Consider the following 12,401-nt stretch of genomic DNA (forward strand, 5'->3'; position numbering starts at 1 on the left):
TGACTCGGCTGAGCCAACGTCAGGAAGACGAATCATTGCACCGAGCGGGCTGCACCGGAGGACGGAGCATGGCCCATCCTACCGGGTGCTCTACATCCCGCGCTGGGGTTCTCAAGCGATAGCGAGCTAAAGCGCATGCCGCCTCAGCGTTCGATGTCGATGCGGCAAAACGGCGCGAGACCAACACGGCCCGCCTCTCTTCCGTTCAGGTTGACTTGTCGTTATGGTATGGATCACAAGTCACACCAACCAGGCAAATCCAAGTGTCAAGGCCATTCCGGAACAAGACCACCAGCTTTTGGTGCGCGGAGAGATAGCTTACCACCTCATACCACCTCAAAAGCACAAATGTTCATGCCGTCGAAGCAGTGCGCTTGTTTCGCGGTTGTGCGTGATTTGCAGTTTGCAATGCCTTGTCAACAGCATCATTCCCATGCGTAGCGAGCCGGTTAGCCCGCTGGCCGGAGTCGCCCCCCATAGAGCAGATACCATCGGCGGCATACCGGGAGGTCAAGCTGTAGCGCAGTGTGGCCTATCCGCCTCAGCCAAGTTCATCAAGGCCAACCTGGCACCGGCAGCCGTGCTACCTGGCGCCACTTCCTTCAACCTCTTTGCTCTTAGGTCTACGAGCGATGAGAGCGCCCTCTTTGATCTATGTCATCGGCCGACGACCGGCGCGGGCCACGTTGCCGCCCCTCAGCAGTGCGCCTGTTTGTCGTCGCCGGACGGCCGTTGCGAGCAGCAGGAGCCGGTTGACGTCGTCCAAGGCTCCACACCCAGTCACTTCGTCCGTTTTTATCACATTGTGTGAATTCGGAGGAACAATCGCAACTGCAGCGAGAAACGCAACGGAGAGCCGACCGACTGAAGAGTCAGTGCACCGTAAGACGGACGTATGGGTTGAAATCCCTCCGGTATTCCAAGTGCACGACCATACATAGGGAAGATACATCCATCCCGAAGAACAGGTAGTGTAAGCCTTGTGAGAGATCCGCCGACCACACCCCACGCACACTGCTCGGATGGCGGCCTGTGCCGCGATGCTGCCGTTCGCCGTTCAAAGCGTCTTACCGCGCAGTGAGTGCATGGAAGGCATCCGCCTCCCCCCACCCCGCTGATCTTCACCCCCATCTCTAGTGGACCCTGCATATGTGCAGAAAGTTAAGTATACACTAAATAAGGAGAGCTGAAAACAACAACGTTTCTACAGTGACTAATAAGCTGTTCTCCATGCACATCTATTCAGTACACACACACACATATATATACATCCCTGCTCGATAATTAGTAGCAGCAAACTCGATATCATAAACGACTTTGCCATTGCTGCGGGTGGCTTACCTGGGCCTAATTGAGCAGACAAGAACTGTAATCACTCGCCACGTCTTGTTGAGATGCCTGCCCTTGGTTGACTGCGCGCTCTCTCCATTGTGCCCGACAAAGAGGCTCCGAGGATGTAGTGTTTGTACGTACGGATTACATATATCGGTAGGTTATGTACTGCACATGTGTACGTATGTACATACATACACGCATGCGGGCCGGGTCAGCGTCTCCTCTGGAACGGACCTCCTCCTCTCTCCGCCTTGGTCTCTTTCTTCCCGAGCGAGGAAAGGGAACATATATGTCTAGTTGAGGTCGCATGCCTTCCTGTTGGCGGGATGGGGAGGAGAACTACGATGCTTCTGTGCCTCGAAGCAAGTGTAGGGCTTTCGGGGCCGAGAACGTGCAGTTTTTAATGTTCACCAATGCGACGGGGGAACCCGAAACAATGGATCACCATATCCCCCCCCACCTCCCTCCCCAAAACCAAGCACTCTGGACTTCGACAATTCTCAATATTCGTATAAACCGATAAGGGGGTATAGTACATCAGCCAACATTCCCCATAAGGAGTAGTAGAATCCAGCACCCACTTTGCCGCGGCCGCTCCCTGCTTTGCACCTGGCAGCTGACACACCTGAGCAAAACCGTTCCCACCAGACGATGAAAACCAACCTATCCGCGTATCACATCTTCCCATAGCCACGCGCCGTCTCGACCAAAAAAAAAAAAAAAAAAACCCGACCAGCGTCTCCTCGAGCCCGCGCGGACGTGCATCCCAAATCTATCTTTCGGCGCCACACTTTCATTTCCTCCAATTTTTTCCCCCCTCCTTCCTTCACGAAACCCACACACATCTCCTACCGCCACAGATCCATCCGTTCCCTCTTCTTCTCGCCGGCGCTGCTCTTCGGCCTGGGCCACTCGTCCTCCCCGAGACTGCTAACGCTCAGGTTATTCTCCCTCCTCCTCCTCTGTCCGCCCATACCACCACCACCACCACCTGAACCCTCGCCGGGCAGGGGCACGGCCAGGAAGCCGGTCCCGGCGCCGCCGACGCCGCTGACGAGCACGCTCCGCCGCGCGCCCGCGCCGCTGCTCCATCCGGCCGTGCTCCCGCCCAGGACGTCCGCCCCGAGCCCGTAGCTGCTGAGCGGCCGCTCGCCCCCGTCCGCCCTCCCCCTCCTCCGACCTCCCACTCCTCCTCCTCCTCCACCACCACCACTACCGCCTTCTCCTCCAAGTAATGATGATGACGCCTCCGCGCCGCTGCCGACCTGCACGAACGACCACCCCAGCTGGTCGTCGTCCTCCCCCTTGGTGAACACCTCCAGCTTGGCGGGGAGGTTCATGAACCCTCCCGCCATCGCGGCGGCGGCGGAGGAGGAGGAGGAGGAGGAGGCGAGGGCGGCGAAGGGGTTGTTGCTGCTGAAACGCGGGTTGTTGTTGTTGTTGAGGCTGGTAGATGAGGAGCCGAAGGGCCCGCTGAGGGATGAGAGGGAACCCTGCGGGCGGTGGCCGCGCCCGCCGCCGGCGAAGGGCGCCGAGGGGGGTTGCAAGGGCGGGAGGCTGCCGCGGGGGCCCCTGATGGCGTTATTGTTCGGCGAGGTCGAGGGCGAGGCGAAAGGGGACGAGAAAGGCGAGGTAGAGCCGCTGCTTCCCGGGCGGGCGGCGCGGCCCTCGGCGTAGGCCGGTGCGGGCGGGGGCAGGCCGAGGAGGAGGTCGGGGAAGTTGGGATCGCGGACGTAGACGGCGTGGAGGTTGGGGAGCCCGCCCGAGAGGAGGGAACCGGCTAGGTAGTTGTAGTAGCTCGCGCTGACATTGGAGTACTTGGGCGTGGATGGGGCCGCTGTGATCTCGAAGTGGAGCGACTCGAGGCTGGCAGAGGAGAGCGGCGGGATGTTGTGCGATCCGGCGGCAGCCGGCAGCGTCGCGGATACGCGGTCCGTGAGGGATAGGTGCTTGAGGTTAGGGGCGTAGGCCAGGAGCTCCTGGAGCGCCCACACCCGGGCCCCTGTCCCGTTCAGCGTGAGCACCCTCAGGGCCTGCCGCGCCTCGGGAAGCATCAGCCACGATTTGAGTCCCTCGCAGGTGACGTTGGGCACGTCGGTGAGGATGAACTCCTCCACCGGCGGGAAGGGCGGCAGCATGTCGTTCCACTCCAGAGTCTCGTCCGTGAAGGCCTTCGTCTGGCTAACTTTGAGAGCGCGTAGGTTCCCCAGGTAGCCGAGCACGTGGCGCAGCATACCGGGCTCCATCTCGATCCGGATCAGCTCCAGCACCTCCAGATTGGTCCACACCTTGCCCGTCGCCAGCGCCTGGAGACTGTTCTCGGAGCCTTCCATGTATGTCATCTTGCGGAGTTCGAGACAGCGCGCCTGCACCTCCAGGCGGAGGGTCAGGAAGGCGGGGTCGTCGGTGAACAGGCCCTCGGGCAAGTCGACGTAGCGCAGATTCGGCGTCACAGCGATGGTCCTGGCCAGGTCTGCTTGACAGGACTCGCGCAGCATGTACGGCATCTTGAGATACTGAACCAGCCGTCCGCGACGCACGGGATCTTCCCGGAGGGTACGGCAGAGCAGCTTCAGGCGGGCCTGCGCGGGGTCCTCGGGTTCGCCATTGCGGTCGAAGAAGGATCGCCGCTTTCGCCGCTCGGCAAGGACGGCTTCGAGCTCGCAATAGTGGACGCTGTCGATACGGATGCTATGGTACCTGGTACGGGGGAAAGCAAAGGCTGGTCAGCGGGGTTGTGCTTCCTCCGGGCCCATCTTACCACCAAGAGGTGGAGGGGCGCTTGGCAGAACGGAAGAGGACGGAGGAAAAGTAGCATGCGGGTATGATGGGTGCTCTCGACGTACAGCAGCTTGACAGCCTCCTCCTTCCATCTCTTGCACACGGCGACGCAGCGCGCCAGGTCGCGCAGGTCGCACAGCATACAGGTATCCTCGACGGAGCTCTGCTCGCACGTCGAGTAGGTCTCGTCGCGGCTGTGGGGGCAGACGAAGACGAAGATGCGCTCGAGGATGGCCGCCGGGAGGCGGGCGAGGAGGGCGGCGGAGGCGCGCGTCGGCGGGAATTGGGTGAAGGCGGACTGCGAGTAGGTATGCGGGTCGTAGGGTCCGGACGGGGGGGAGCCGAACGGTCGGCGGGCATCGGGTCGCGAACCGCCGAGCCCGTACCCGCCGTGTGCCGGGGTCGAGTGTTTGCCATTTCCGAGGGAGCTGCCGCCGAAGCCCGGCATCCGGCCGTGGCCGCTGTCGCCGTCGGTCTTCCGCTTGTCCTTTCGCCTGAAGAACTTCATTGTGCCCTGGACCGCGGTGGAAAGTCCCGTGGCGGACGGGGGAGAGAGAGGGGGGGGCAGGATAGATGGCCAAGATGGTGAGTGCAGGAGCTGGGTGGGGGGTTCCTTGTGAATTAAACACGCCCTGCCCCGCCCCGGCCTGTTTAGTTAGGCAGTGGCCGAATGGCTGGTGTTGGTCGGTGCTTGCCGCTGCTTGCCGCTGCTTGCCAATAGCGGAAGCAACCCCCTGTAAGGATCCGTAGAGGCGCAACACAGCTGCAGTTGATAGGCTACCAGCAGTGCTGCAGGCGTGCGGCGTCCCGTTGGACCCCAAGTTACTAAAAACAACGGCTCATGGCTAAGTTCTGCCAAAGATACAGTGAGTGGTCACAAGTCTAGGGCCATCCCCACATTTCCCAGCCACCTACAGTTTTACCACCAGACTTTAACATAGGATATCTCAATAGCTACAAATTGTATAGAAAAACTATTTACATTAGATAGTAGCCCTGGTTCCAAGCTTCAATATTTTGTATACCACCCCCTAGCTCTTTTGACTACGGCTAGCCGACATAGCATTCCCTAGATTAGCTTGTCAATTACCCCCTAATTAATAGCCTACCACGCCTCCTACAGGCACTTAGTAAACTCTTTAATATCTAGTCTGTTCTGCCTTAAATTCTATAGTATGACGAACCTAACTCAGACTTCTTCTAAAAGGGTTCAGACAAAGGTAGATTGAGCAGGACAAGCAGGCAGGTCGTCTAAGGGATTTAGTAAAGCCAAAGGGTTCACAACAACACTAGAGTTATCTCTCACAGTAATCAGCAATACTTAGTATAAGTACTGTAATTGTAAGTTACTATTACTAGTAAACTCTTAGAGTTTACCTAACAAGTGACTATCTATATATATATATAATCCTAGTGATTACTCCTAATTATAGTAATTGTAAGTGATTATATGGTGGTGATTACCCTAATTGCTAGTAAGTATAGTAATTATTATGTTTTTTATATTGTAATTGGTCCTTTTGTTCCTTTGGCTTGATTGGCCTATTTATGCTAGTAGTCTAGGCAATATCTATATATATATTTCCATAATACGATGCTCTCCCTTTAAGGCTTTTGACCTAAAAGCCCTCTTTTAGGTTATTTTAAATAGTGCTAATATCCTTTACGTTCCTTGTATGTGTTTTTCTCCTTAGCCCCTTGTTACCCTTTATATTATTAATTATATCGTCTAATATATATAGATCTTTAGCATCTATTTACTATAAGCGTTTAGCTTAGTTTATTTTTAATTATAGGTTTATAATGATAGTATATTCCTATTATATAGAGTATAACTAAGTATATAAAATGATTAAAAAATCTCGTCGTTATAAGGCTTACGTACGTCAGGGTTATACTTATAATAGTTCTAGCGTTCTAGTTTCTTCTTATAAGTTCCCATTTCCTTGCGAGGGCATGTCTCTAATCGTAATATAGTAGATTATATTATATGTAAGTAACGTCGTTTAAAGGCTAAAGAGAAAGAGGCCGAAGCCTTGCTATAAGAATATTAACGTAAAGCTTCTAAGGCATTAGCCTATCTAACTTAGGTTTGTAAATAACGAGAGTTCCTAGTAGAGAAGGGGGTAGATATGGTTATATAGGGTTTATCAAATCTAGACAAATTAGAGGCGGTAGAATAGCAGGAATTAGGGGCCGTCGTATAACTTAATGGTAGCGTTAACGTTATTAACTAGGGCGCTATTTTTGGTTCTATCCTAGGTTTGCCTTTGGCTAATCTAGGTTCTGCCGATAGAACTATTCTAGTTTCTTAGAGTAGTTTAAGTTCTTGACTAGTTCTTATAAGCTATCTTTTAGTCCGAAATCAAGCTATTTAACTAGATATTATAGTTCCCTATTAATAATATATAAATCTAGAATTTCTTTGATGTTTTATTCTTCTTTCGTATCTTTTACTTTAATGTATATAGCAACCTTAGCGTTTTTCGGTGCTAGTTCGAGAAGTAAAATATAAAAAATATCCATCTATAGTCGTATAGATAATAGTAATGATAGTCGGTAGTTAAATGTCGAAATTCGTTCTTTAATAACAAAGGGTCTGACTTTTTTAAAGTCTAGCTTTATACTTAGTTATTTAGTTCGCAGGTTTCGTACGATTAGATAGATTTTATCTCCCCTCTCTAGGCAAGGTCCCTTAAGCCTATGTTTATTATAGTAGTTCTTTATTCTAGTCTTAATAAACTCAAGTTCCTTTTTAAGCTTCTTATATAGTGTGTATATTTGTTCTGCTTTGACTGCTACTTTCGGCACTATAACCTCTAGTCCTTGCCTAAGGTCTGCTTTATATCTATAGTTTGCGAAGAATGGTATAACTTTGGTCATTTCTGTTAGCGTCGTATTATAAGCGAGTTATACTATTGGTAATAGTATAACCTAGTCGTCTTACTAGTAGTTAATATAAGAGTAGAGGTATTACTTAATAACTTGGTTTAGTCGCTCCGTTTATCTGTTAGTCTATAGGTAATATACTATTAATAGCTTGCTATTAATGCCTAATCGTTATATTAATGCTTGCTAGAACTTTGATACAAACTTGGTGTCTCTGTCGGTGATCTATTCTTATAGCTAAGTATATACTAATATAACTTGCCAATAGATTACGTCTACTAGCTATTTAGCTATCTAGGACTTCTTATAAAGAAAGAAGTATGTCTATTTAGTTAGGTAATCTACTATAGTAAGAATACTATTATAGATTACTCTTATAGCCATGTCTTTAGATTCTAGTAGCTTCGTAATAAAGTTTATTATAACCAAGCTCTATAGTTTATTAACTATTAGTAGTGGCTAAAGTAGCCTATATAGCTTATATTATACCATTTTGCTTCGATTACGAATGTTATAGTTCTATATAACTTCCTTAACTCGTACTATTAACTATAGAAAGTTATAGTGTTTCTTAACTTATACGATAGTCTTTGTAACTCCTTTATATCCTCCGAGTTTCGACTTGTAAAGTTCTTAAATTATCTATAGCTATTGATCCCTATCGTAGATATATACTTTGCCTTAATACTAGAGTTTCCTATCTCTTTCTTCTACTCTATTAGGTACTAATAGTCTAGGTACTGCTTGATACTATGCCTCGTTAATTCTTTCTTCTCGAAGGATTACGTAGCATTCTAAGAACGAGTCAAGTAGATCATCTTCTATAGGTATCTACGTTTCGTAATATAGCATTCCGTCTATTCGTTCCTTGAATAATAGTAGCGTTATTTCCGTTCGTCCTTCCGTATAATCCGTTCGTCGGCTTAAAGCATCTGCTTATACGTTCTCTTTGCCTTTCTTATAGCAGATCTTAAAATTAAATTCTATAAGGAATTCTACCTATTATATTTATCGTCTATTAAGCTCCTTTATCGTTATAAAATATTATAGGTTCTTATAATCTATATATACTTATACTAGTTTAATCGTACTACTAAGGTATAGTTACTATTCTTTAAAAGCTTTAATAATTATAAGTAGTTCCTTGTTAAGGATCAGATAATTAAGACGTAGTTGTGACGAACCCAACTCAGACTTCTTCTGAAAGGGTCCAGACGGAGGTAGGTTGAGCGTGACGAGCAGGCAGGTCGTCTGAGGGATTCGGTAAAGCCAAAGGGTTCACAACAACACTAGAGTTGCCTCTCACAGTAATCAGCAATGCTCGGTGTGAGTACTGTGATTGTGATTGTTACCACTGGTGAACTCCCAGAGTCCACCATAACGAGTGACTATTTACATGTATATATACTCCTAGGATCACTAGCAGTCGTGGTGATCATTCATACTGGCTCACCTGGCTCATATCGTGAGCCAGTGATCCTCTGTTGGGATCATTTCTTGCCAAGCGTGATCCTGTCCTGATTGGTCCATCATTCCTTCGGCTCGATTGGCCCGTTCGTGCCAGTGGCTCAGGCGGCATCTGCATGCATATTTCCGTGACAGTAGTCTATTAAGCTTCTTTAAAAAGAAGGCTATAGGATATAGCTTCCCTTATCTATCTCGTTATCCTAATTATCCTCTAATAGCGTAGTCTAAAGCGTCTATTTCTACCTTAAATAGCTTCTTAGGGTCTAGTAGTACCAGTACTAGATCTTTAATAATGGCGTCACGGATCTACGTAAATGCTTACTTGTGCTATTCTTCCTATTAGAATTTAGCGTTCTTCTTTATAAGTTCGTATAAAGGTCGTACGATCGCTCTAAAGTTCCTAATAAACATTTAATAGAAGTTCGTAAATCCAATAAAGCTTTATATTTCCGTAACTAACGTTAGTTATAGCCACTCCTTAATGGCTTTGACCTTTAAAGGTTCTATCCGGATTTGTCCTAGAGATATTTTATATCCTAGAAATACCGTTTTCCTAATATAGAATTTGCTCTTTTCCTTGTTAACTAATAGTTTATATATATATAGCGTGTCTAGTATTGCTTTTATATGCTTCTAATGTTTGTCTATTATCTTAGAGAAGATAAGTATATTATTAAGATAATATATTATAAATTTCTTAAGAAAGGGTTAGATAGCTTGATTAATTAGGGCTTAGAAGGTTGCTAGCACGTTTATAAGTCTAAATAGCATAACAAGGTACTTATAATGGCTATAGGGTGTTCTAAAGGCCGTTTTCTACTTATTGCCTTCTTTAATCTATATATAGTTATAGGCCGATAGCAAGTCAAGATACGTAAAATATTAGGCTCCTACTAACTAATCTTAGAGCTATAAGATTAGTAGTAATAGGTATTGGTTTTTTACGGTCTATTCGTTAAGTTACCAATAGTTAATATATAACTATAGCTTTCTGTCTTTCTTAGGTATAAATAGGATTAGGTAGCTTACTAGCAATGTCAACAGGCAAATAAATCCTCTTCGAAGGTTCTCCTCTAAATATCGCTTAAGTTCTTCGTTCTATATCTAGCTCGTATAGTAAATCTTAAAGAACTTTAGTTATGCTCCTTACTTAAGCTTGATCTCGTAATCCTATAGGCCATATTCTAGTAATCCTTCTAGATGCTTCGGTTTAAATGCTAGGTATCCTTCGTATTTCTTTGGTACTTCCCTAGTCTTGTCTTATCTTTTAGTTTTCTAATAGTATACGAACTTGGTTCTGTCTATAGTAATACTGGCGATTTCTTCTGTCTTAGCCTACTATTCTAATTGTAGTACTCCATATTCGTTAATAGAGAGAATAGCTATTAGCGGTTCGGCTCGTTCCTCTTATTATAATATTGATGTTGTTATACTGCCTCTTTTAGAGTCTATAGTAGTCTGTCTACCACTATCCATCTCTTACGGTAGATCTATAGGACATGCCTTCCCTTAAGCATTGTCTGCTTGCGATCCTTGTATACTCCCTATCTTGCTAGTCAAATATAACTCCGTTTAGGGTCGTAGGTAGCTACTATTCTTCTAGCTAATGTCTAGGTCGTAATCTTTATACTATAGTAACCCTAATATTATGTCTTTATCGTTACTTATATTTACGATACTAAATATGATTACCATAATCTTCCCTACTATAGTAATATCGATTAGTTTAGTCTCCCTATATATCCATTACGTTAGGAATAGCCCTTTGACTATGCTATACTTCTACTTTATTCTCTAGGGTATCTGTAGCTAATTTATAAGTGTCGGCGAAATCAGGTTTATCTTTGCTCTACTATCTACTAATACGAGCATTTTGTGCTATTTCTATTATATTATTATCTATAGTCGCTTGTCTTACTACCGTTATCTAAAGATTATAGCGATTTTCTATATTTCTACTAGGAGGTCTTAATATAGTAGTCTCTTATATTAGTTTTTCCTATACTATACTACTACTCGCTACTATATAGGCGTTAATAGTTTCTAGGCCCCTTAAAGGGCCCTGACCCATTTCCTAGGTCAGTGCTAACCTCTTTAGTTATTTGGCTAATAGCGGCTTTGTCAATTATACTTATTTCCGTAAGCTATTAAGTGCTTACAGCTTCCTACTATTAAGTCTGTTCTACTTTTTGTCGTATGTATTATAGCTTTATCTGAAGCTCCCAAATTCGCGATTTCTTTTCGTCCGTATAATAGAGGCAGTTATTACTCTAGTACGAGTTCTATATATCTCATCCCGTTCTATAGTACCTAGGCTAGGCTTGTCTTAGAACTATCGTAATGCCTTCTAGATCGCGGGCTTCGATCTTCTGGAGTAATTCGGCCGCTTTGTTTTCTATATTATAGACCTATTCTATAGGGTAGAGGCTTCTGTCCTCATTTCCTTATTAGGTCGGCCAGTGATTATTTTCGAATTTGTTATAGAAGTAATATTAGTATTTGTATATCATATACTAGAACTAGGGCACTTATATATATACCTTATATTAGGGGTATAGTTATATAGTATTACCTAGAAGGTATTAGAATTCTTTCTTAAATCCTTCTTATTATATATAGACTATAGGTACTCTAATGCTAAAGTAAAAGTGTTTCTTCTAGTAGCTTTCCTATATATGCTTATCTTTTCCGTAGTTTATATATATAAACTAGTATTCTAGGTTCTATACATCGTTACTAAGTTACTAGTTATTAAGGTACTTAGTATAGCCATTAGGCCTATTATATATTATAGGCTATCCTCCTTTAATAGCTTCTATAATATATTAGAGTTCCCTTATTTCGTCCCTTATCTTATCGCTCTACTAGGCAAGTCAAGTCAAGCATCTATTCTATTCACGTAATTCCGTATTAAGTTAGAAAACTTTATTATAATACTATTCGATTTGTTCCTAGAGGAATAGAATATTAGGTCCGGGTCTTTCGATTCCTTAGGTATCGGTTGTCTACGATCTATCCTACCTCTATATAACTGTGAAACCCCACTGCCTCAAGGCTAGGAGAATCGAAATTGGTGGTGTGTATTCTCCTGCCATGTCCTATTCGGCAAGACCTGTCTCTAGGTCTATAGTGACTAGTTCGGAGTACGGTGCTTGTTTGTCTTTACCGTTACTATCGTGTCCGAGACTATCCGTGTCACTACCCCTATCTTCGTAGCTCGTAGCCGCTACTTCGATAACGTCTTTAGTAGTTTCGTTAATAACTGTAATTTCCTTTCTAGGGACTGTCTTCTATTCTTTCTTTAGGCTTAAGCAGCCTTGTCTCTCTAGTCTAACTCCTAGATCTACTACTAGAGTTAACTAAGCTAAGCAAGTAGCTATTTGGCTATAACGTTAGTAGCTATATTAATATCGAAGTTAAAGTTACCTCCATTCTAAACTATAATAGAACAAAGGGAGTAATAGCAACATATAACAAACCTAACTTAGACTTCTTCTAAAAGGGTTTAGACAAAGGTAGATTGAGCAGGACAAGTAGGCAGGTCGTCTAAGGGATTCGGTGAAGCTAAAGGGTTTATAATAACACTAGAGTTATCTCTTACAGTAATTAGTAATACTTGGTATAAGTACTATAATTGTAAGTTACTATCACTGGTGAACTCTTAGAGTCTACCTAACAAGTGACTATCTATATGTATATATAATCCTAGTGATTACTCCTGATTACGGTAATTGTGAGTGATCGTATGGTGGTGATTACCCTGATCGCTGGTGAGTATAGTGATTACTATGCTTTCTATGTTATAATTGGTCCTTTTGTTCCTTTAGCTTGATTGGCCTGTTTGTGCTAGTGGTCTAGGCGGTATCTGTATGTATATTTCTGTGACATATAGATCTAGGAATATCGTATATAGCCTCCGTTTAAGAGCT

General features: G+C 45.2%; 2 protein-coding genes across 2 annotated transcripts; one reads left to right on the top strand and one right to left on the bottom strand.

The window, feature by feature from the left end:
- On the top strand, nt 1-1,075 carry MYCTH_2301332 (uncharacterized protein). The gene has a single exon (XM_003661615.1). It carries the CDS (start codon nt 434-436, stop codon nt 809-811), a length of 378 nt encoding a protein of 125 aa, XP_003661663.1. The 5' UTR covers nt 1-433; the 3' UTR covers nt 812-1,075.
- Nucleotides 1,076-2,057: 982 nt separating this feature from the next.
- On the bottom strand, nt 2,058-4,040 carry MYCTH_2301333 (uncharacterized protein). The gene has a single exon (XM_003661616.1). It carries the CDS (start codon nt 3,840-3,842, stop codon nt 2,184-2,186), a length of 1,659 nt encoding a protein of 552 aa, XP_003661664.1. The 5' UTR covers nt 3,843-4,040; the 3' UTR covers nt 2,058-2,183.
- Nucleotides 4,041-12,401: the final 8,361 nt, after the last annotated feature.

The sequence above is a fragment of the Thermothelomyces thermophilus genome, chromosome 2, assembly GCF_000226095.1.
Source record: "Thermothelomyces thermophilus ATCC 42464 chromosome 2, complete sequence".
NCBI classification, from domain to species: domain Eukaryota; kingdom Fungi; phylum Ascomycota; class Sordariomycetes; order Sordariales; family Chaetomiaceae; genus Thermothelomyces; species Thermothelomyces thermophilus.